We start from the raw sequence: 25,537 nt of genomic DNA, 5'->3' as shown, positions 1-25,537 counted from the left end.
GGCGCTAAAAGTCTCCTTTAGCGTCATATCTAAACGCGCTTGTTCGGGACTATTGGCGTCACTTTGGACACAGTTAGGTTAAGGAAAAGATCGTTGGTGGGATAATAAAAGGTACGTTTCCATGACATGGGGAAGAAGAATGGGACCGTCGGGTAATACTCTGTCCTCTTACAGCTCTGTGTAGCTGCTGCTCTGCCCTGCGTGTTCTACACACGCTGAAGGGTGCTTTTAGCGTCGTATCTGACGCCGAGAGCCACTGCCCAAGCGTCTGTGAACTACAAGTTTGGAGTGGGAACGGGTTGGAACACAGCTGGCATATTTGGTCATATTGAATATTTTCTTAACAAGTTGATCAGGACTGAAAGCAGTATAAACAATTGACTGGTGGATTTTAGGATAATTAAGACTTAAACGAAACACCAATAGTTTCAATCAAATAAAGGCAAAATAAGGCAGTTTTCCTGCTTTTGAAATAGTCACCCCAGTTGACCTGTTATGACTTTTTCAGTCTTGAAAACTGGACTTTAAGGGATGTGGCCCCTTCAAAGGATCACAGCAGTAATCTGTAATGTGATCATTTATTTTTACCCTGAACCCAACCCAACGCTGTCTCCTAAAAAGAAAAGACGCTCATGTACAGCTAATCTGAACAGGAAATACGTTTTGATAGAAACTTAATGTCATCAAGATTAAGATTTTTATCAACATAATAAACATTTTAATGAAGGTATCTGCAAAGTAACAAGTCCTTTCTTTCATAATGTATTAGCCAAAACCATTTACCAATAAACATGTACTGTAGAAAAAGATTTTTTAGAGAGACAGGGTTAAAACCCCTTGGACCTCGACTTTAATAGCATGATATATCTTTCTCCGGTGTCTTCTTTTGTTTGTCAAAGCTAAATGATTTCTCGACCAGAACCACATGGAGACAACATTTAGGAAAAGAAAAGAAAAAACATCTAAAGAGGAACCAAAAATAACAGCAACATGTACAGAAATACAGTAACTTTGCAAAAACAGGCATGCTAATGTTCTAATCTCTAGCCCTGGAAATTACACGTTAAAAAAGCTATATAGGCAGTAACGTCTGCACATTATTTAAACAACGAAATATCGACATAGGAAGAAAGACCCATAATCCATTACCACGATGATGACCATACTGCATAAAGAATAGTAGTATTGGTAAAGTACCAGTATTACATGTGTGTACACCACAAGGGCAGTAATCTGTGAAGTAAAGCTACAGTCCGACAATGTTTCTCTATAAGAAAATAGTGTCCGTATTTAACAGTACGATTTAATATTACATACAAGAGAGTAAACTACAAGTATGAATTTTACTTTTTCCCATGACAAATAAACAAATAGAAACTGATGTAAAAAGAACTAAGGCATGTGCATGAGGTCTTTTACATTTTCCTGGTCAGAAGACACTGTAGAAAGAGACCCATCATTTTTTTCTTTTCTGTTGCTTTTTGTTATTTTCTGAAGCGGTGGGTTGGGTGTGTGACAATGCTTTGAGGTTTCAGTGACTATGACCCCCCCCCCCCCCCCCCCCCCCCCCCCCCCTTCCGTTTTAACTCTAAAACCACACACCAAACCACTCTCCCTACCCTAACCACCATCTTCATCACGCTGCTCTTCGGTGCGAAGATTACGCTTTACTTTCGTTGCCGTTCGTCTGGGGAGCCTCGTTGGGAACTGTCTTCACCTCGTCTGTGGTATTCTTCACCTCCGTTTGGCCTTTGGTGTTATCGTCCTTGACAGTCTTACCGCTATGGGGACATACACAGGAGCGAGAGAGAACCAGAAAGAGACAGAAGGAGAAAAGATTCAGTTAACAGTGAATCATTAAGGCTCTCTCCCACAGCTAAACTGTCTGCTCTGGGCTGCCTTTTGTGTCATTTTTCAAAGAACGGAGGAAAAATGGGAGGGGGGTGGGTGGAAACATGCAAGATGCTTTGAGGGAATTTGTTTTCCCTTCTGGAACTGAATGCATTTCACACATAATGGGATCAAGCTCACTTTCCTAGCCAGACATCAAATAAGAGTACATGGATGTCACAGTTATTTTCGAGGAACAATGAATGCCGATGTGGAATGAGACAGGGCCAGTACAGTAGGCACAATGCACGAAGGAATGAAAGACCGGGGCATAACCTACAACACAAACCACAATACGCAAGAGGATTACACGCAGTCTGGACTAAACCAAGACAAAAAGACTTTAAAGCCATACTTCACTTAAGTTGAACATTTTTTGCAATTGTACCTTTGTTGGAATACATTTGTCATGATTGTGTTTTGCTGCAGTTTCCATTTTGAAAAAAAAAAGTGGTGCTTCATCAGTGGTGCCACGTCACGTACAGTCATCTCTTCTTCTGTTCCGGGTAACAATTTAATCAATACATTTCTCTTGGCTGCTGACACGTAGACATGCTCTCTATTGGCCTCACAAAATCAGGGCCAGGCCCATAAACAGGATCCATAAACACAATCAAACAGCCTTTACATAAATGCCTTTAGATGTGATCTTGAAACCTTTGATACCTAATGGTATTTTTTATAATGTGTAATTGTCCACACAAACAAGCCTGAAGCTCTACTAGCATCTCCTAAAGGCTGTGACGTCCCTTACATCCTACAGTACTATGATTGTACGTATGTTTGTGGAGTGGTGCTGACAATGTGAAGTCTGGCCCGAGGGTTCAGCTAAAAGAACGCACATGGAGTAATTGAAAATACTTATTCCCTTAAGAGCATTTTATAGAATTTCATGGCAATCTGCATGTGAGATTATATTATAACTTGAAAGTAAAGTTAATGCTTTTCCCTGATAGCGGTGTTAGAGGGACGTTCACAGTGTCTGAAGTGGTTCCCCTCTGGGGAACATGAATGCACTAAGAGGAATCAATGACATTCTGCCAATTTGCAGTTTTACTGTAGGGACCTGAAAAGTTCAGGGGGGGTCACCAAAACATTAGGATTCATCCTCAGGTGACCATATACTGTATATCCACAATCCAATATTCAATGTTTGTTTTAGAGACACTTGACCTGACATTGGTCTAGACTGACTGACCGATGGCAGCGTGATATCTTTCACCCTACCCCCTTGTTAGTTAAATTACTGGTGAAGTACTTTGTAGGTGTGATTAGGCAAAAGACTTCTGTCAAGTTTTTGTTAAAACTTGTGAAAAATACTATGGGTGGGCTCATTCAGGGCAATTAGTTGGATTACGGCATAACCAAACCCACTAACTAAGCTTATTCAAAGTTTTACACGTGTCTGATCACTCACTGTGCCATGTGCATACTCTTGTCAGCACCGAGCTGCACTTCCTGGACATGTTCCGTTGAAATATTTGTAATTCTAAAGTTGGAGGTTACTTCTTGTGCTTTGTACATTGTGGTGTTTTGGCACATTTTAACCTGCCAACATGGGTTGACTTTATTGTGATGTCACCTTTAAGTATTCTTAACACATTTCATTCTCACACATAATTCAGTTCAGTTTAGGTCAACGATGAGATTACAGTAGTTTTAAAAACAATGTCAAAGTATAATGGACCGGTATAGTCAACAAGTGGTAACACTGCACATGAAACAGAGTCTGAGAGAATCAATTTTCAACCCTGTCTTTAATGAGTACCTTGCTGCAGTGTCTGACCTCTAAAATGTAAAACTCTTTCACGCAGCACTATCTACAACTATGTCACTCTCAAATAAATGGGCACTACAGCACAAAAGTAAATTATACTTTTAACTAAAGTACGTTAAGCACCCTTTTAGAACAATCCATGCTATTGTTCACTTGAAACACTTTAAAGTGTGCTCTTACATAACCAAGAGCAATTCAAAGCACCACTAACTGATTGAAAGCTTCTTTTGAAACTTTTTAAATGTGTGTACGTGTGTGTGTGTGTGTGTGTGTGTGTGTGTGTTCGCGCGTGTGCGTGTGCGTGTGTTTACAGCCGGTAGAAATAGTCTGCAAATATGTTTTTCTACTCAGGAGAGAAAAATGGGTCCTGAGGTTGAGTGTGTCTCTCAAGAACCCACAAAAAGCCTGACAAGACATTCCAGCGTTGGGATGCAGAAGAAGGATTGCCACATAGATCAGTGGGAGAGCTGTGCTTCAGTTCTGTCAAAGATTTATGAAGAAAAATCCCTCCGATGACAACTTTAGTTACATCAAGGTGATGTTGAGCTGACATGAGCCCTGCTTCCAACTAGCTCTCAACTCCCCATACTTTATCACTGACATCTTCCTCTGCCTATCTGAGTGAGCAGAGTGTAAGATGAAGGAGGGAGAGAAAGGGGAGTGACTGTAGTAAGTCTCTGTAATTCATCCACAGCCTATAACACATTGCCAGACTTTCCTCCACAGTACTGCGGAGGAAGGTCTGGCTAGTTCACACAACATTCTGGAATGGGATACACTGGTTTATTGGCATTTCTTTAAACTAATCACAATTGTCTTGGGTAACGCTAAGCGCCTGACGCAGGTAAGGTGACTTTGCAAAATAGCATTGGGAAGAAACTTCTTTTGGTGGAAAATGTGCACGTAGGGAGACGAGCTCTGAAATTTAAATGGCTGTCGAGAGAGTGATGAGAATTTTATCCAAAAAATTAATAATTGGAGTGTTGGTTCTAGCCTGGAGGATGTTGCTCAAACAGACCAGAGATTAGAATGTTAACACAAAGAAAGCAGAAGTTGAGATAGACTATCCTCAGCCATACTGTGGTTATCTCATCATCCTCACAGCCTGACAGGATTCAAGAACATCTGCAAAATCCTAGGGACAGTAACTCTAAACCATAGAACTACTGAAATACTTTCTACAAGAATTTAAAACAGAGGTGTCTTGGAGTTATTCAGAGATTGGCATTTTGATTGGCCTTCAACGTGAAGAGGACAAAGAACAATGGCAGTGCTGCAGAAGTCACTTTGTGACAAGTATTGAATTTACTTGAATAAGCTAATTTACAGCTGCATGACAGAAAGGGGCAGCTTTCTTCTGTTGAGTTCTCCACACAAAGATATGTATCTTTTTTTCTTTAAGATTATTTTTGGGGCATTTTTAGGCCTTTATTGACAGCCCGCTCTAAGAACTCAGCTATCTGGGCGCCCCAAAGATATGTATCTAATCTTTCACAGTGAACAAGAATTTCTTGTTCTTGGTGTGCAGCTTATTGGTCCTCACAGACTCCAGCTGAAACAAACTAAGCTCTGTCAGCTTTATCTTTTGCAGCCATATGGTTGTTGGTAACATTAAAAGAAAAGCTATTATGCTTTTCTCTATTTTCTTTCATATCTATAATGATTAAATGTCAGATGTTCATATTCAACATGTCCAAAGCTTCAAATAATGAGGTAAATGTACGTAAAACAAATCCCTGTGAACCAAAACCTCCGATTTCACACTGTTCTGACCTTTCAGGTTTTTTAACAGTTTTTAACTATTTGCTGCTGTCATACCGGCCATCATATGGCCACACTACTGCAGAGTTTACACTACATACTCCGCCACATTGTGCTACATGCTAACACCAGTGAAACCTGCAGCCTTGGTCTCAGATGTCATTTTCTCCCCAATTTTGGATCACATTTCTGCTGGAACTTGTCCGGTTGTGTTGTTTTTGGTTGAGAAGACTTTATCTGTGATGTGACACTAGAAATGGTTGCTATACTCTATATAGTCCACTGATAACTCCATGTGGCTACATGCTTAACTTAGAGAGAGCTCAGATTACGGCTTCCAAAGTTGTTCATTTTGCCCCAATACCGGACCACATTGCTGCTGGAACATGTCCGATTGCGTAGCATTGGGTTTAGAAGCATCAAATGGTGATTTTTTTATTGCTGCAAGACCTGGTGTGTGAACAAGGTGTGCTAAAACAAAATGCACTTTTAATGTACAATACATGTAGCAACTGAATAATCCCAGAGATAATTTGGGTGAAATACAAAGAAGCTGTATGGTAGAAGAAAGGCTAACTCCATTAAGTGAGCAAACAAACAGGTGGAAGGTGGAGGTGGTGGTTAAATGAAGACAGGCATGCACTGGTGGCATCCCAATGTATTGTATGCCGGATGCCATTTATCTGCATGGCCACCATCTGGCCTTCTTAAAAGGAAAATTCCCCCCTAAATGTTCCAACAATAATCATCAACTTTAGCTGCATCTAATTTTGTTTGATGGAGCCAATTTTGCTTTAACAGCCACATTTGTTTACTTTTAAACATCACAGAAGATATACTACCTTTAGCAAGGACTTGTTTTCCATAAAAAGTGATTGTATGTACAAATACAGTCTCACTGGCTGGTCATAAAGCTTTTAAAACCGTATTCATATCTACAAAAACAGCTGTGCTCCCTCTACAAACGGCAACATGATTACAGGGTGCATTGTATTCAGGTATAATGAGGCTGTTGTTGTTAGTGGAAACTGCTTCTGGATCTTTTCCTGCAGTATAGATATATTTTCGAACACTGGTGCCAAGCCTACAGCCAAACATCGTGATCAAGCAATATTATCAAAACCTCGTGAAAGGCAGCAAAAAAAGAAACTGACATATTTCGCTGCTATTTTTAATGTCACTTTTTTTTTGCACACCTGAGCTCCTTCACCAATTAATGAAGACGCCAAATCTTTAGATCTCAGCTACAAAGTTGCTTGAAAATGTAACTCTACTTATTAATTTAATTGCAGGTAAGCTTTTCAGAATAATGCAGGGTGTCAATTGTGCTGTTTCTGTTATTCACCATCAACTATCTTCAAAACTCTTCCACTGCTTTACTTGACCTCAATCACACGTTGCCTTGTTTATGGCCGAGTACATTGAAAAATCAAGTGAAAAGCTTGGGTAATTTTCTGAAAATAATGAAGCTAGATAATAATTACGCAGCTAAAATGCAGGGACAGTAAAGGTACACCAACACCACTGCGTCCGCATTATAGGGCAGATTTTTCCTTTAAAACTGGCACACTTTTGGGCTATTGGGATGCTACCAGAGCAGAGGAGACAAGTTAAGTAATGGGGATATGGTAGTGTTCATACTCATTTTGGGCTGGTGTGGTCGAGCCTGTGCACAGGATATTGGGCGCATCCTTGGTCGGGCCGTCTACTTGGGAGTCCTTATTCTGGGTGCTGTCAGGGGTTTTGACAGGGTCTTGCTGGCTTTGTGGCCCGTCGGCATTAGTAGAGGGCGGGCTGACTGGCTCTGAGACAAGGGGTGATGGGTTGGGAACTTTAGGGGTGTCACTCAGGTCGACCAGGGGCCCAACATCAGGTTGGATGTTAACGTTATGTGAACTGGACTGGGCAGCAAGGCTGTTTTTGGGGAAAGAGTTGGCAGGGGCGGCTTTGGGTGGGCTGGAGGCGCTGGTGGTTAGCGTGGTGCTCTCACTAGCAGGACTGCTCTGCGCCGTGCTAAAGCTCTCAGCAACTGAGTTAGTGGCAGTGCAGGGGAGCAAGTTTACCACCGTGGAGGTGGTGTCTGCAGCGGCAGGCCTGGTGGGGAGGAGCAGGACAAACAAGGGTGGAAAGGGAGGAGTGGGGAGTGGAGCCACCAGAAAAGTGAGGGAAGAAGAAAAAGGACACCAAGAGAAATAAAAGGGGTAGAGGGAGAGTGCAAGTCAGAAAAAAAAAAACATGACAGAGTGAGTGCTACTGTGCTGCAGTGGAAAAGTAAAAATCTACACAACAAAATGTTAGCAACACAATATTTGTGGAGGGGTAAACAAAAAATAATACAACAATAAGCTATAAAAAGAATGTAGTAGTTTCAGGATCAGGAACAAGCAGGGGTTGTTGGTCTGAATGGGTCTCTAGATGTAGGACTAGGTTGGAGTGCTAAAATTGGTCTGTATTTTGGATATCCATAGTCAGGGATGTCACCTAAACCTTTTCACAACATACGTACATTTTGGATAAATAGCGGATGGGTTGTAGGTGGGTGAACTAATACATCATTAATGAGGAAAGTATTCATTACATTCTCTAAAGAGTGAACACATTTTAAGCTTTAGTTTTCATAATGAAGAGAACTATGATTAATGTGTAACAACATATTTTAAGCTTCATTCTTCATCAAGCAAGAATTAGCAGACTAACAGATAGCAATTGCTGGGTCCTTTGTCATAGCTCGCGAGGATATATAAATAGGAGAATTCAAGAAAGGAAGGGCAGAATGGTTGAGTGTGGGAGCGATATAGGGAAGTACTTAGCCATGACAAGTCAAGTGCGTGGTATGTCATAACCAACAGCTGCAAGCATTATATGCGTTGCATGTACATTTATTTATTTAAAACCAGTCTACGTCAGTGGAAGATATTACCATATCATCACGCTTACATACATCCCATAGGGAGCAGTTTAGGTGGAGTGTCGTGCACATGTGGATTCAGAGGATGTCAGAGCTGTTTGTACATGCTTACAACAGAACTAGGTTGCAATATATACATCTAGTTTGGGCCTGACCAACATCATATTCATAAAAAACATATTTTTTCAAATATTTAATTCACCTCTCTATAAACATACCATGCAGATAGGCCTAAGTCTTGGACACCCCCTAGACTGGGGAAGTGGTCGCGTTCCATACTCACTCAGGTTCTGTCAAAGGTGTAGTCTCATTGGGCTCAGTGGGACCCCCTCCTCCTTGGTTCGGGGTGTGTTCTTCCTCTGTTCTCACCTCAACAATGGGCTCTTTAGACTCATCCTTCCTGTTGTCAGATGGCAACAGACAGTTAGCAAGCTATCATACTAACTTTTTTTGCTATTAATCTTTTAAATGAATCTACCAACCCAATACCGGATACGTGGCTCGAGATGGATGGATGTTAAGCAATTAAACATTGAACAATCCCAGAAGAGCTTGGCCTACTATGCTAGATCATACAAGCAACACAAGGTGTCCCACATACACAGTGACAAAATCTAGCTCTATAACACATGGTCATCCCACCAAACACATGACACAAGAAAGTCTACTTGAAGTAAGACTGGTGGTCCCCCATGACTAAGCCACTGGGTATTTTACTTTAAAGTTATAGTGCGTAGTTTCTGTCGTTCCCTTGAGGAATTCTAAGTAATGACAACAAAACTGTTGGCGCATCCCCATGACACAAGCCTTCCAAGATCGTGAACCACCCCCACCCCTCCTCCACACAGTTGCTAGTAGCCAAGGAACCATGGAGAATTAAAAATGATGGACTCTTCTGAAGAGGTAATCATCTGTCCTTGATTTTCTGCGTATAAAAGTGCCACAAGTACTTGAAAGTCAGATTTTCCAAGGCCCCCTGACCTCAGATTTCCAAGTTCAGAACTTGGACAACATCGCAGTTCCCCAAGTTCAAAATCCAACATGGCTGCCCCCTGCATCCACAGTTGTGAATGCCGTAGTAACATACATTTGTTCTATCTGTGGACATGTTACGCTGTTTGTATGCACAAAAACAGAGTAATGCATTAACATTGGGTATTGTTAAAAATCTGACTTTTAAACTGAACATATTCCAGTCGGGTTTGATTTAATTCCCAGCTCCGGCTTCCGAGTTCTGAAGTAAATGGAACGCACTATTAGACATCAGATCATCATAGGTCACAGGACAGGGGACGAGAGTATTCATCCAGTCTCTGATATCCAAACCTGTTCAGTCCTTGCCTCCCTGTATCAATCAGGGAGCCCATACAGACAGCTGCAAGATAAGGTAAGGTTTTGTCTCAGGCATGACTCCTTTGAGGAGGTTGGTGGGCCAGCCACATGATTTAGTATCTGTGTTAACGGCGGCTGGAATATCTTTGTTCAAGGTTCAGCTAAACCCAACGTCTACATTATGAGTTCAAATACACCTTCAGGAGGACAGGAACTTCGGAGAGTTGGGACGGCACTGCACAATAACACATTTATACAATGCTCCTGTGCGATTCATCTCCAGAAACCTCCTTCAAGTATGTTACAATGAGTTGTGCTGCTTCTGAGTTTTTCCTTAACATTAACAATCTTTGTGCAATATGGCTTACTGCAGCTTTAAGCAATACAGGGAAAATATTGTGTCGCAAGACGATGATCACGTACGTGAATGCTGCATTGCCCTCCTCGATGTCCTTGCTCTTAGCTCCTGGCCCGGCCTTCCCACAGAAGTTCACAGCAATGCACATCAGGAGTCCACACTTGTTAAGGAAGTAGCAGGTAACGTCCACGCCCACCAACAGCAGGAAGAAGACAACAATGAGGATGCCTACGATGGCTCCGGGGCCCAGGCCTGAGCCACCGTCCATGGCGTCTACGACAGGGAGAAGGGATACACAAGCAAAACAGGCAGGAAAAAGAGGGAGGACAGGCATTAGGGGAGAGGGCAGGGTTTAACATGAGGAAGAGGGGATAGAGAGAAAGTTAGACAGGGAGAGGGAGAGAGATGATGAGAAATGCAGCTAAGCTTTTAACACACTGCTTCAGGTACCAGTTGTCAAGACCTCAAGTGTGTCATTTTATCAGAGCCGAACAACCGGGAAACTAATATGTTGAAAGAACATAAAACCCTCATCTCTGCGTTTATTCGAGATTCTTGGTATTTACATTATGGCCGACACACATGAGGTGTTCAATTGCACACGCAATCACAGAATTTCCAGTGAAGAAAAAAAACCAAGCTCACAATCTAAACCATATGTAAAGACAAACTAAATCTACAACATGTTTTTGGTTCTATATTTCTTTCTTTATTAAGAACTGGGTGAAAGTAAACTAATTACAAACCAAATATTATTTCTGATGTCTGAATGTGAATATAAATGTAAGAGGCTTTTAATTATGACTTGCTTGCTTGCTTAATTATGATTAATTCTGGCTTTTAATCAATAAATCCCTGCTTCATTTTAGAGGGGTGTAAAGTGACTTCCTGACACAAAAAAGACAAGGAAAGATTTTTATGTTCTTCATTGTCTTTACTTAACAAGACATTAAGACATTAAAAAATAGTCAAATGATTGATTTCCTTAAGTTGCATCTTCAGCTTTCCCATTTGTTGCTAACTTTCTTATTGGGAAACATTGCTTCACATTAGAAAGACATTCTAGCAAGCATCCATGTTCTTACCCTAGATTTTCAAAAGCAGACCACTGGAATAGACATACACTGTACTTACAATCTATCTGCAACAAAAACATTACAGAAAAACTACATGCATAACAGATTTTTATTTGAAGATAATATAGAGGATGTAGTTTATCGGCCAACCTTCCCCTCTCCACTCTCATACCCCCTACAAAGAGTGTAAACAAACTGACCCCTTTAATGGATTTTTCTCAGTACCGATTCTTTTCTTTTCTTATAGCTGCTTTAAAACTTTCTCAGGAGATGTAAAGGTTAAAGAGGGCTACCTGAGCAGCTGTTTATCTCAACATAAGCAAGAGGTTATCCCATTTTGATGGCAAAGTGCAAATGCAGGTTATTTTCTCCCTTCAGTTATTCCACATAAATAAGTGAGCATGCACTTTGTAGAAGGGATGGAATAAACAGGATTTGGAGGTCAAAGGCAGCTCAGGCTTTGCATTTTATCAATGGCTGTCGAAGCTCGTAACATACGTTTTGGCATTTGATGAACAAGGCTGGAGTAATAAATGGTAGCCAAATTCCCATCCTTGCATGCAACCTACGAGTGCATTAAAGCAAAGTATGAGCTCTTTGAGGAAAAAACTGAACACATGAAATTTTTGGAGGACATCAGTCAAGTTTTAGCCGCTCAATGATTTGCATGTTCTCCATTCATGATGACAAGAGATTGAACAAAAAAACATGCAGCCAGATCTACACTTCACAGAGACATAACACAAGCTACTTACCACAATACTTTGAACAGGGAAAAACATTTGTGGTACAATGATTACTTACTGACTCACAGTGCATAATAGAGGTGCATGTAAATAATCAAAGACCCTGGCAAACATGGTTATATACCATCACATTGGAAGTAGTAGCATGCAGTGTGATATCTCACACTCTGCTCTGGGTGGTTAGTCCTTCTCATTGCCACTGTACCAGCACTTTAGGATTGTGTTTGCCTGGCAATGTTTTTACGACTCATCCTTTTTCCTATTCATGTTCATTGGTTGTGTACAGGTTGTTGCTCATGTGCGTCTGACAACATTTGCATGAGGTTGAATCTTTTTCAACTTACCCACATTGTGATGCATGGTGCCTTTTGAGCCTTTGAGTACTGGTGTGCAGTATGCTTTTCAAAGTGGCCACCTTGATGTTGTCCCATGAAAGGACATGAAGGTGGAACCAGATGCAGAGCTGGCTGGTATCCCTTCAGACAATCTTTTCAGAACCCAATGAAACATGAATGTGTTTTATTAAAATGAAAGTCTCTCTTACATAGGTTAGGGAGGCTCTGCTTAAGGTAATTGGGGCTCTCACTTTTGCCACTGTCTGTATTGATAGCTCATTAAATTGCCTGAGGAGAATGTGAGCACTGCAGTTTAAGGACCATCTGTAAATTTACAGCAAATAACCTGTACCCACGTCCCTGAAGATTGGGATAAGGAGCAGGAAATAGACTCACGGCAAATAGGTTTTGCAGGTCTGTACCACAGGACCTACAGTATGAACCCATACAGTACAGTGTGTTTAATGGCCACTTCACCATAGCCTGCAGCACATTGTAAAAGCTTAGTAAAAAGGAACAAAACAGACATTAGCACAGTTAAAAAAAAACTAGAAGTGGTGCACCCTGAAATTCTGTGCCCATTTTGTCATTTAACATTGTTCACAGACATTGGCCAAACTGTCCTAAATTTCCTGCAGCTACAACAGAAATTGATCTCAACGAAATGTATGTGCAAGGTTGTTTAGGGCTGCCCTGTTACACAGCTGATTGATCACACAAAGACCCACTCATCATAGAAGAGAAAGAGCATTAATAAATAAAAGCAAATTAAGCAAATAAACCATGTTTACATATGACACTAAAGGGGTCAAAGGCACATGGCCACGTGTCCGTTTGTTATGTGATGGGAGAGAGAACGTGTTGGGTTGTTTGTGCACTTTAATGTTATTACAACTACTGTTGGTTTAATACAACCAACAGTAGAATGAGCATACCTAAAGACCCAGTGAAATAGATTTTAGGTTCAGTTTTAGTGTCTTCAAAGACTCATCCTGTACTCAAACACATTTACCCAAACAAATTTGGAGCGACCAGCTAACCCTTCCATCATATAAAACCACACCTGGCTTTTAACACTTGACTTATTCATCTTAAGTTTACAGTATGAGTTGAGATGTCACTTCATTACTCATACCATTTATTACAGATTTAAACAGCCATATGGTGGTGAATGTGTGAAGGGCTCTTAGTTTAACCCTGGCTTCCATTATTCACACCCTGCAATTACTTTTACATTGGTCCAGTTTATGTGACACATTTAACATTGACATGCACAATTTACAGGCTTCTCAAGTTGACAAGCATGGCCTCAACGCACCATTAAACTAGTACACATACTGTATTAGGGCAAAAAATTATTATATAAGATTATCTGGGCTTTTGGAGTGAGGCGGTCTTGTTGACACACTTTCGGCCTTCAATGGCGCATGGTATTTTTTTTAAACCTTGCAGACAGCCACTGCTGCACAGGCGTTGCAATATGACAAATTCAAATTATTGTCACGCCTCTTAAACATGTTATGTTTGTGTGTACTGCAACTGTATAACAGAAACTCCTAAGTGAAAGCGCAGCCCGTGGCTAATCTAGACATTTCATTTCACTATCTTCCTATCTTTGGCTGCATTGTAGTATGCAATCCTTTATTTTCTCCGATGGCTGTGATTAAAATAGCAGCAGCATGCCACAGCTCTGTGTACTTATAAGTGTCTACAGTGTTGCAGACAACGCTTGGTTTTCCTCTGCATATTGCTTCATTTGCATTTTAACAGGCACAATAAATCTTGGCATGTATTCAGTGGGAAAGGGGGGGGGTTCTCACTGAGTTCTCTCACTGAGGGAGAAAGCACAAATCTTCGTATCAGGATGGACTACACAAACATTTCTCTTTACAGGCTTGTTAGATATAGTACTGCGCCAGTTTCCCAGAATACTGCTGAAAACAGACTGCATGTATTAAGCCTTAATTTCACAAAAAAACCTGACATTTCCAAGAAATCAATAACTGGCCACTGTCGAGCATATACAATATGTCTGACTTGTGTGTACACTGATGAAAAACCTTTGGTAACACTTTACAATAAGGTACCCAAAAAATATGTAGTTAATGATTAACAAATGACAAGTTACTGCTTTTCAGACTGTTTTTTACTGTTTTCTGAATAAGTAACGAATGGTTAGTTAATGATTAGTTACGGATTGACTGGGATTCAAGCACTAATGATTAGTAACTGTTAAACAGACTGGTAGTTACTGTCTTTTGAATGAGTAACAAATGGTTACTCAATAACTAATCATTAGTGCTTAAATCACAGTCAATCAGTAATTAATCATTAACTAACCAATCGTTGCTCATTCAAAAAACAATAACTAACAGTCTGAAAAACAGTAAGCATAGTGACTCCTTAGAGTGTACTGACTTTGTCACTTTTCATACTCCGAATCTTCTTAGTCTAATTGTGTCTTATAGAAATGGGTTGGATTTTTAATGATTCCCACGTGACTGCCAAATGACCTTAAGGGTTCTCATAATGGGAGCTACTGAGCAGGTTCAATTCCGACCTGCGACCCTTTGCTCCATGTCATTCCTGCTCTCTCTCCCCTTTCAAGTCTAAGCTGTCCTGTTAAATAAAGGCCTTAAAATGCCAAAAATGTCATCTTTAAAAAGTCACTGATGATGAAGCTTTTAATAAATATTTTTTTTTAATTTATTTTAATTTTTTTGGCCTTTATTTTGACAGGACAGATGAAGACATGAAAGTGGAGAGAGAGGGATAATGAAATGCAGGAGTCAAACCCGGGCCGGCCGCGTCGAGGAGTAAACCTCTACATATGGGCGCCCACTCTACCAACTGAGCTATCTGGGCGACAGTGTGCCACAAACCTGTGAAATGTTCCATTTTAACCTGGTGTAGTACACCAGGGACAAATGTGGAAAGATCTACAGATAAAACATAAAAAAACATAATGACTTGAATTTGATTCTGCAGAAGCAACTACAAATTCTATATGGTCTTTTTTTCAGTGTAAACTGTAAATAACCCCATACTTGTTAATAATTTATGTTGCAAACCATATTCTAGTTAGCTGAAACATTTAAATCAATCCCAACTATTTATTTCATGGCTTTAACTACAGCTACTATCTTATTGTTTTCCTTTTGTTCCTTGGTTATATTTTTTAATTTAAACTGTTAATCTTCTTTATTTGGGTCTTGCATTGACCTTACTCCCAATAACTTCTCCATCAGCGCTCTGCCACAGTGTGGCACTGCACCACCTTTAAAATAGCATGAGCTTCAGATTCTGTTTTTGTGGGAGCAGGGAAGCAGAGCTCTGCTGACAACTGACTCCCTCTCTGACTGATTAAGATCTTTGAAATCTCTTCATGAAGGAGGCAGTGTGTGTGGCCGGTTGGGGTTATCAACATTTAAATGAGGATTTCAGAGTTCAGTTACTAGCGATGCAAAAATTAAATAAAAATGAATTGCTGGCTCATTTTTTATACAGGGAGGAAGCATTCGTAAAAATGTAACTTATAATATATCTAATTTAATACAGCGTGACAATACTGTTTACAGAGATGGTTGCTGTAGGCGATCTGATTGTTTTATTTTTTCTGTATACTAAATGTTTTCAATTACATTTAGAATATGTACATATATTTCCATCTGATTGCGGAATAAAAACAACAACATAGTCCTCTGTGATTAAAACAACTAAATTGTGGAAAATGACAAGAAGATAAAAGTCATGAGAAACAGAAGGAACATTCCTAGATTACAGAATGACAATAACTCGCTTCATTTCATTCACCACAAAAATCTGTGATTTGATTTAAAACTTCTATCCATATAAACAGCCCATTAACCCAATCAAAATGAAAAACTGGAGGAAATAGTTTCCCATGCAAAGAGAGAGTGACTCCTGAACACTAACAGCGGCTCTGGCTGTGTAGTCTGTATGCAGCGGGCGAATGCCACCGCAGAGAATTATTCTGTTGCTATGCATTGCAAGTGAGACTGATGGACACCCTTTAGATGGAGCTCCTTATTAGCAAAAATGGAAATCACTCAGCACTGATCAGCACTATCATTACGCAGTAGGTCCTGATGAACAACAGCAGGGACCAACAAGTGACAAAGAACACAGACACCTCGAGGGGGTCGTAAGCTCTTATTATCCTTGTGACTGAACTTAGTTGAGATAAAACGGCAGTGTCAGGGATAATAAACTGAAGGAATAGAAGTCTTGTTTTAGATCCCAACTGAGGTAGGAAGGCCAGAAGGTCATTTTTTTCAGAGATGAGGCAGGGCGAATTGCTGCAAGGAAACTACCAAAAGGAAGAGAAAAAAAAAAAACAAGATCTACAGGTATTTATTGCTTTCTGCCAACATAATTCTTCATCTGTCTTCTAATTCCTGTTGCGGGACTCAGGGCTTAACCACATATCAATGTTAATCTGCCTTCAGGCGTATAAGGTTGAAGCAAGCAAGGAATCGAGTTTTATGGTACTTCTTCATCCAAAAGAGGCAGAGAGCCTCTTGAGCTACATTCACCTTGGCATTCCGTCCAAAAGCCCCTTTCAAAAAGTCACCAATCAGAAAACATTTGACATGTGAAGTGCTCTTTGCTACAGGCTGTCTAAAATAGTACCTTGAGATTCTGTTTGGCAAATGGGAAGTCAAGTACATGGTATGCTTGGTGTTAAAGCACTTACAACCCAATGAGAACATCTCTGAGAGGCACTTGACAACAGAAGTATTCTCTTTTATGTAAAATAGGGAATTTCTTATCTGATTGCTTTTATGATTGTTTATTTTTTAACACCACGCTGAAGTACAAGAAAAGAGCAGAAGGCTAAATTTGAACAAAAAATGTATGGATACTTCAAACCCCCCCCGAAATACCACTCCTCATGAAACACTTGTCAATTTGCAGTCTATTATTTAGAGTTACAACATTTTAACTATAGCCTTGAAAGAAAAAGTATGCATTTCTAGTTTCCATAATGCAGCCTCGGCACAATGTTTTCGTAACCAAGACAAATTCATTTCTGTCTGATTACTTAATATGTATCAATGCTTTATGACATTGAACTGTTGTTGATCATGGCTGTAGGTGATTCTCAGCCTGGTCCTACCAGACTCTTGTACCTTTCATATATACAGAGAGTCCGGCCACTCTTCTTTGACAAGTGTTGACTTCCTTGCAGGCGGGTACTCTGTTAAAGTTTTAAACTATTGGATCTGCCCGGAGCCACTCTAGATCTGCCATGACCAATCGCTAACGTTGGGTCGTGATGCTGGTTTAGTGTCACTAGCGTTTGCCTTGGCTAACTCTGTCAACACTAACGGAGCGAGCTGGAAAATCCAACTTTTCCCGAACCATCATGGCCATCATGGCCATCATGGCGTTGCCACAATGGAACGAATGGCTCCACTCGCACTTTCTCCACCGCGATTACGTAACTTCAACTCAAACTAGTGCACAACCTTTAACCAGGTTCCCTAACCTTAAAGTAAAGAAACATTTTAAAAACCCAAATTACAATCCCTCAGTACCCCTTACCAAATCATTTCTTGTAATTGCACATTAAAATGAATATCTCTTGTTGTGCTATACTAAGCTGCTGGATAGTTAGACTGCTATGAAAGTTAAAAAAATAAATAAATGTCTCTGAATGAAAAATAGAGATCATACTGCCATAAAATGAGACAACAGTAACAGAAGCTGTATTTTTGAACAGTTAATAGCTAAAAGTGAGATTATAATACAGCTCAAAAAGTAGTTTAAGTTACTTTTTATGCTAACAAAGAGCATTGTATCTTTGTCAAACTTTAGTAGTGTTTTTGTTATTTTTAAAAGAACCCTGTATGCAAAAACAAATTGATTAACAGAAGCTGAAGTTGGAATTAAAGTTTCTAGTTTTATAAAAATGAGTAATGTATAATCTCAAAGCCTATATATGGTATATACTGTTTACCATTTGTTAATTTATTTGTTCAACTGCATACTATCTTCTTCGATAGAGGCTATAGCCCGGCTAATTATCTTTTGACATCTGGGTTCAACAGGCGTGTGTGGTGTAATGCAACACCGAATGCAGAACACAGACATTTTGTTAAAGCTCCAGAGGGAAAAAGGGCTAAAATCAGTCAATATAAGTCAAGACTGTGTTACACATCTTAAGCATGTTTAGTCTCCGAAGTTTCAGAAAACCATTTCTTTCATGAAAGAAAAAAGAAACAATTTATTTCAACCCTACAATGGTTACATGGAAATACACTGATATGCACTTACAAAAATGTCTCAAGAGAATAGAATAATTTCACATTATTGAAAATGAAATTTCTAGTGTTTAACAGCTTTTGCACGCATGTTTTTTTTTAAACTTCTTCTGCTGTCAGGTAAAAAGAGAACATGAACAGTCAGAAAATCAAAACTAACAGCTGATCTCTTGTGTTTCTTGAAGGTCAGTTTGAAAAGAGTATGTACACTTTTTTCACAAAACATGATTAGTTTTCTGCAACAACCTTCTTCTGTCCTCTCCTGACAAGGCGGTCACATTATAATGTATCTGAAAGTGATCATATTATAATGTCGGAAATGAATGAAGTGTCTTTAAAAAGATGAATACTCTGACCATAACCAATATCCAATCTTCTCTGCAATTGTTATCTTTCCCTCATCATTTTGTACAGCAGGACATTTCAAGCTTGTATCCAAAAAAACTGAAATTAGGCACAGCATGTGTACTCTTCACCTGGTTAACACATTCATAATGCTTGACTGGGAAGCTTCAAAGCAGCTGAATAGCACATCAATGAATACTGGATCATGCCTTGTGTCAGCGTTCATGCAGTGTTCATGCTTTTTATGTCTTTTGTGACATAACAGTGGAAAGATGTGTCTGTTTAATAGGCAATAAGTTCCAAAATAAAAGTCTCTTTACAATTGCCATGTCTGGTTAGCACATTGTAGACACATAATCAAAACAGTGTAAGGTAATTATTGTATTATATCACCCCTTCTTAAGATTACATTAAGGCATTATGAATGTGTTACTAATCATATCTAAGACGAAGCAGCAACACTTTGTCTTCACTGTATCTCAATAAAGCACCCGAGTCCAAGTTGTATCATTGACAAAACCCTCTAAAATTTCCCTTTCTCAATCTATTCATATACAACATTAAACAGATGAAAACACAAATATTAACAGAATCTAAATTTCCCCAAAATTTGATGATGATGCAAGTACTGAGCACCCTGTAATAACGTCATGAAACCAATGTCTTGACTCTTCCATCTCATTTTTTTTTCAATACTTGTGTGTGGCTGCACAAAGGTTGAAAGGCATAGAACGCAAAAGGAGTTTGGGCCCAAAGATTTCAAAAGGCTCAGACTTTCCTCTCTCTCCTTGAACAAAATCAGTTTATGAGAGCCAGAGCGCAGTCAGCAGGGACAGCAGAACAGCTGCCAGACTGCAGGTCACACATTGGCAACCGAGGGTAGCTGAGGTTGTTGACCAACCACAGAAGACAGAGATATATAGTCCAATGTCCACATCAGAGGATTTTGAGTGATAATTATAGCACAAGTAACAAGAAGAAGAAGAAAAATACATAACAAAAGCACAAACACATAGAGAGAGAAATTTGCCCAAGAAGATCACACATGAAGACAGGAAGAGGACACGGAGAAAAGGGGAGCAGGAGGGAAAAAGAGGGGGAGAGATAGAAAAATTAAGGTCAGAAATACAGAAATACAACTGAATTGTGGAATAAAAAAGGGAAGTCTAAGTTAGAGGATCAAAGTAAAAAGAAGTCATAGCATGTTAGCAGCACGGCAAAATGGCACATGGTACACAACATGCGTGGGTGGAAAGTCACACGGGTGAAGGGAATGGGGAATGACAACAGGAAGTAAGACGTTTCAAAGACACTACAGTCCGACCTCTCTGATTTGAGGTTCATTTTAAAAAAGGAAGACAAGTTTTTTTTTTACATGAATTCGTCATGGTGCAAATCAGTGGCAGAGTTTAGGATAATATAGACGGTACCCTGGATGCAAGAACACATCCACAGGAGTCGGGCTGTTAGCTCTCATTTGTAACGGCCAGTGGTGTAACATATGAAATTAAATGCAAGTACTTATGCCAAATCCAAAAACATCATTAATTCACCAATTGGGTCATTGTTGGAGAAATTGTGAACATAGTTGGGCCTCTAGATATTTGTGCGTGTGTGTCCTTGGAAGAGTGAGCTAGTGATGGCTGAATGAAGTTTTGTGAACCGGTGTCTTTATTTTCTAAGCCCACTAGATGGCGCTCTTGGTTTTAAGAGAAAGGCCTAAGACATTGCAAATTAGTGTATTCTCAACCCTTTGTTGAAAAGAGAGCGCCATCTGGTGGGCTCAGAAAACAAAGACACTGGTTCACAAAGCTTCATTCGGCCATCACTAGCGTAAGCCAAAGGCTGCTGTGATGACTCATCATTTTTTTTTTTTAAATGTGAACATCCAATTGTCAGCAGCTCCCCTATGTTCCCGTAGAACAGTGATGCTGGATTGGTTTGCCGCTACCGCATCAGTTCTTGACTTGCTGTGCAAAAGCAACAGCATCACATGGCCTCTGGAAAAATCTAGTAATTATGAGATATGGATTTTAATCTGATCAATTGATTTGTGAAATTGTATAACAGGGAATACTCACCTATTACTGACCAAATAACTTGATAATGTGCTACATTTTATGATCTAATTACCATTTTGCCACATTGCAGATTCATTCATTTGAAAACATTTTCTCATTATGTTAAACTAATTGTAATCCCGGCGGCATTTTTGCTTCCTTGAAAACATATTTGCTCTATTCAGTGGAATATCACAAAGATAACACATATATGACGGGTGGAACACAAGTGCTGCAATCATCGGGGCAAAAAAAAAGTTTTGTTTGAAAAATGTGGCAGCTCTTTTGTGTTTAACAAATAGAAAACAATTATTCTGACTCCTGTTTTGTTTGATTATTCAGTACTAAAAGCACAAATAAGTCTACTTCTGTATCCGAGCAATTCACCAGACAAATGGTTGGCGTGAATGTGCACACAGGTAGAAAGGCGAGGGCGGGGCAAGGTTCACAGTGGAGTCACTTCTTCAGCAACCATTACACCACTGGTCATGGCAGGGAGAATGGCCCATGCAAAACCACCCATCCAAAACAGAAGCTGGTTATGAAGGTCAGGTCTATGATATGGATGAATGGGCAATCTCATGTTATCATCACTGCAAAAGTTAATAGCTGTTTTTTCTTGTAGTTTTACTCCAATATCAGCCTTAGCTGGGGAGATTTGGATGATTCAGTGTTCAACACCTGCCACTTCTGTGCCGTATTCCCGTAGTTGTGAAACGTTTTGGCACGTGAATTATAATGATGTGTTATCTTTCCACAGCTGGGCAGCATTTCAACCAGATTAAAAATGCTGCCCAGCTGTACCTGCAGAGAACAGAAACTACACAAGCCAGATAAAAGAAAGGCTAGAAAGGCTTTTGAAACAGATTGGAACAGGTCTTTTTTTTAATTTTAAATAAGAGGCAACATAACACCATTTTAAAATACATTTGCTGTGGTAGATAGGTTTTGTGGCATTTTGTATGTGTGTAAATGCTTTCTGAGCATGTGTTTAAAAAATGAAAAAGTACCGAGGATAAACCCTGCATTCGCAATTTGCCTCACCGTGCCAATTTAGTGCATAGAGTCAGTACATAAAAAAAAAAGAACAGCTGTTTTTATCCAACACTGCCGAGACCAGCACTGAACCTCCTACAATTAAAGACAGATGTGGTAGCTAAACATAAACCTCAGCAATTCCACACATGTCTTGAAGTGAAGAAAAAACAGCAGCAACTTCAAAGTTAGACTAGACAGCCCCCTAAAAAACAGAAAATGAAAGTAATCATGAAAATTAAAGGGGTACCGACTTGGATGAGGCCCATGTGAACTACTGCTCTGGTAGTATTATAACTGATCCAAACCTCCCACTGCTATATGGCTGTTGCCCGGAAAGCGCATGAAAAAGAAAATAACTGCTTTCTTTATGTGCCATGCGCTGGCAGCCATTGATTTTAAGGGTCTCCAGTATAGAACAGACAATGTTAATCCAGTTTGCCTAGTGGCACCATGCAAAGACTGTTAGGGCTGCATCCCCACTTAACTAGGCAACACACTGTATATTCAAGTCAGCGCTGGGCCCTGAAGAGAGAATGTGGAAAAAGATGAGGTAGGTAAGATGAAAACCTCCCAACCCCCCTCTTTACAAAAATGGATTTCCTTAACATGGCGGGGATTTAGGGAAAGTATTGTACATTTTGTTGTTTGGGACAATGCTTTGGCCCAACACTGTAGAGGGAACTAGGCTCGTATCCCTGGCAGTGGTCTTTCTGACTGCTCCATCAAACACAGTTGTCTATGTTACCTATAACCTTCGGGGGCGCAGCTCTCTGACCTGGGCTCGTGCTACATTGTATTGTGTTTACAGTCATATTTTATATGTCCTTCTTTTATTTCTTAGAATGTTTTGTTGATCTTTTGTTTATGCTTTCTTTTGTTGACGTCATGCAAGAAGTGGTGAAGTGTGTAGTCTTTCTAATTATTTATTTTCACTGTCTTATACTTCAACAGTTTAATAAACTGAGACTGTCTTGACTTGCGAAATCATGTATTAAACTTATGAACATCATATGTATATTACATGGCTCAATTCAAAAGGGATAAAAAAAATAATTTGTCTTTCCTCATTCACCTTCGTTCATATTTTTTCCAGGTTAAACCACCACGAGAGAACTTTTCCTACTTTGGTCCCCTTACAGGTTGGAAGCGGAATTGTCCATTACATTACATTGTCCAGTTCATTCGAACTACGGATTCGCTACCCAATCTGGCAAACTTGCATAATGTTATGTAATGGACAATTCTACTTAAAACCTGTAGGGGCACCGAAGCAGGAAAAGTTCTCTAGTGTTGTTTTAAGGTCTCATGGCGGTCCTCCGGATGGGGGAGGGACTTCCCCTCTCTATGGGGGGGAGGTCTGGATGGATGGATAGGTCACATAAACATAGAACTTTGAATCAGGAGGCCACACTTTATGTTCCCTGTATAATCAAAAGTCAAAGTTGACTTATTTTAACTTCTGGTCCTGTAGGTCAAGGTAAGAACGTACTGTAGTTACGTCATGTTCCGCGATCACGGAAGGCTTTTATCATGTGGACGCACCAACAGTTTTGTTGTCATTGCTTAGAATACCTCATGGGGGGATACAGAAACTATTTATTTCATTTCAGTTCCATCATAGTCTTTAAGTTGGCACACTGATTTATCAACAATATATTGTATTTAGTATACTTTGGGGCATAACGTTGCATGAAGGCAAGATGAAATGGAAAACAATTTGCATTCCCAATGGTAATAATTATTCCTTTTATTTTCACATAAATATGTCTCATCTCTGATAAATCTGACATGTTGAAGACCAATAATTTGCCTGAAATTTAATCTGTAATTATGATGTCATTTTTTATAAGATTTCTCGATGTTCACTTGACAGTTGAAAGAAAAAATGGTTGAGACCTTCAAGACCTCTTTTGTAAGGGAAGAAAAGAAAGCCCTCAGACTGAAGGGGAGGATGTAGGAAAGGGGATGATGCAAAAAGAAAGAAAACCTGGCAGGGTTGACAGACAGGGTTGTTTTTCAGTAGAAGAGAACACATATTTCAATGAGAAATAAGTTTAACTTGCTTTATGGCTCAGGGATAGTGCAATGGGGAGGCAGCCCAAGTTAAAATGTGCACCGTACACACAACAACAGAGCAACGGCTGACCGTGACCACCTGGTTAGAGAAGTAAGTAACTGGACAAAGTGCTCTGGGTCTGACTGATATCCGGCCCCACTTTATTACTCACTGAACTCGAGCAGTAACAGCTGCCTTACAGAAGCTACAGAAGACAAGCAGAGCAGGGTACCATGATGCTGAGTTTTATCTGTAGCAGCAGAGCATCAAGGAAGAGAAAACAAATACAGCGAGCGTATGCTTCTGCTCGTCCTATGGATCCTGTAGTTATTGTGCAGCCTTGCCTCGGAAACTTTGTGAAGTGAGCACAATGTTTTAAAATGATAATAAGGCTGCGGGCATGAAAAAAAAACAGAAATGTACTTCTCCAAGAGTAAAGGATTAGGTGGAAGAGACATAACTGGAAATAAGCAGGAGTTTGGCCTTTACAGTAGAAAGAGAAAGATAAAATAAACTTTGGATGCACCAGCTTCAAGTCATGAAAAGTTTGACTTTTCAGCAACTTTTGATACACACATGGCACTCTAACTGCTAGACGACAACAGATCAGCAGATAGCCTTGTTGTCTTTCTGTTGACCTACACGCCTATGTGCGTCTTTCTTTACATTTGCTCTTTGCATGGTCTTTAAGGAATGTACGAGCTACTGAAAAGCAAACTCGTAGTCATTGCATGCTTAAACTCTCTTGACCCATTAAATTAATTCTTATTTAAGGTTCAGTCTTTTCCATTGCTTTGTCATTTAGTCTACAAACCCTGTAATTGTTAACTATTGAAGAATATCAAATTGCTCTATGCTCCATAGCATTGAAACAAGAATAATCATGTTACACTTCTATCAACGACTCTAATGGCAGCATATTAATGCCTCATTCTGGTCAAAATTAATCTTTATTTATTTATTTTAATTAGTTCCCTGAACCTAAACTTAATCTTAATTGAAAACAATGTCATATTGCTGTGATACAATCCTTTAGAAGTGGAGGAATATATTCTTTTGATTATTCACAACTACAATGGTATGCATTTCAAAGTTAGTGCTCATTTCACATACATTTCCACTGATTTCCACAAATTTAGACCAACTGCACTAATATTGCCAGTAAAGTAAACAGTGCACATCTCCAATGCAACAGGCAGAGGGAGATGAGTCATGTCAGACCCTAGAGCCGGCAAGCTTTGACTAAGGACCTGGTAAGAGTCCAAATAATAGAGTCTTTCTGGTCACGGTGGAAGCCTTGGTGCACTGTGGCTGGTGTGTGGGGATGCTTGGGGTGGGATGATGGGAATAGTACCTGGGATGGTAGTTGGGTCTGTAGCTGTCCTGAAGGAGATGACGGCAGGCTCCGACTTGCCCTGCTGATTCTCTGCGACCACGTAAACTTCATATTCTGTATTCCAGTCCAGGCCGTTCAGCGTCACATACTCACTGTTATGGGGCAGGCGGATCTCTGGTTTCCAGTCAGATACATGCTTCTGAGAAAGGAATGTAGAGGGGACAAAACTCAA

At 39.9% G+C, this 25,537-nt stretch overlaps 1 protein-coding gene across 25 annotated transcripts in view; it reads right to left on the bottom strand.

Moving 5' to 3' along the window:
* Positions 1-1,459: 1,459 nt before the first annotated feature.
* ncam1a (neural cell adhesion molecule 1a) overlaps positions 1,460-25,537 on the bottom strand; it is a 251,220-nt gene continuing 227,142 nt past the window's right edge. For 16 of the 25 annotated variants that reach the window (XM_034889797.1, XM_034889788.1, XM_034889795.1 and 13 more), the window contains 5 exons: positions 25,324-25,504; positions 10,092-10,299; positions 8,620-8,736; positions 7,070-7,522; positions 1,460-1,781 (listed from right to left, as the gene is read on the bottom strand). In XM_034889797.1, the coding sequence (XP_034745688.1) occupies positions 1,661-1,781; positions 7,070-7,522; positions 8,620-8,736; positions 10,092-10,299; positions 25,324-25,504 (1,080 nt within the window). In that variant the 3' untranslated portion in view covers positions 1,460-1,660. Of the gene's footprint in view, positions 1,782-7,069; positions 7,523-8,619; positions 8,737-10,091; positions 10,300-18,413; positions 19,699-25,323; positions 25,505-25,537 lie in introns of those variants that run through there. The other 9 variants (XM_034889803.1, XM_034889805.1, XM_034889804.1 and 6 more) reach the window with 2 other exon arrangements.

The sequence above is a fragment of the Etheostoma cragini genome, chromosome 13 (assembly GCF_013103735.1).
Source record: "Etheostoma cragini isolate CJK2018 chromosome 13, CSU_Ecrag_1.0, whole genome shotgun sequence".
NCBI lineage: Eukaryota > Metazoa > Chordata > Actinopteri > Perciformes > Percidae > Etheostoma > Etheostoma cragini.
Note: the sequence above shows the minus strand (reverse complement) of the source record. Positions and strands in the feature narration are given on the sequence as shown.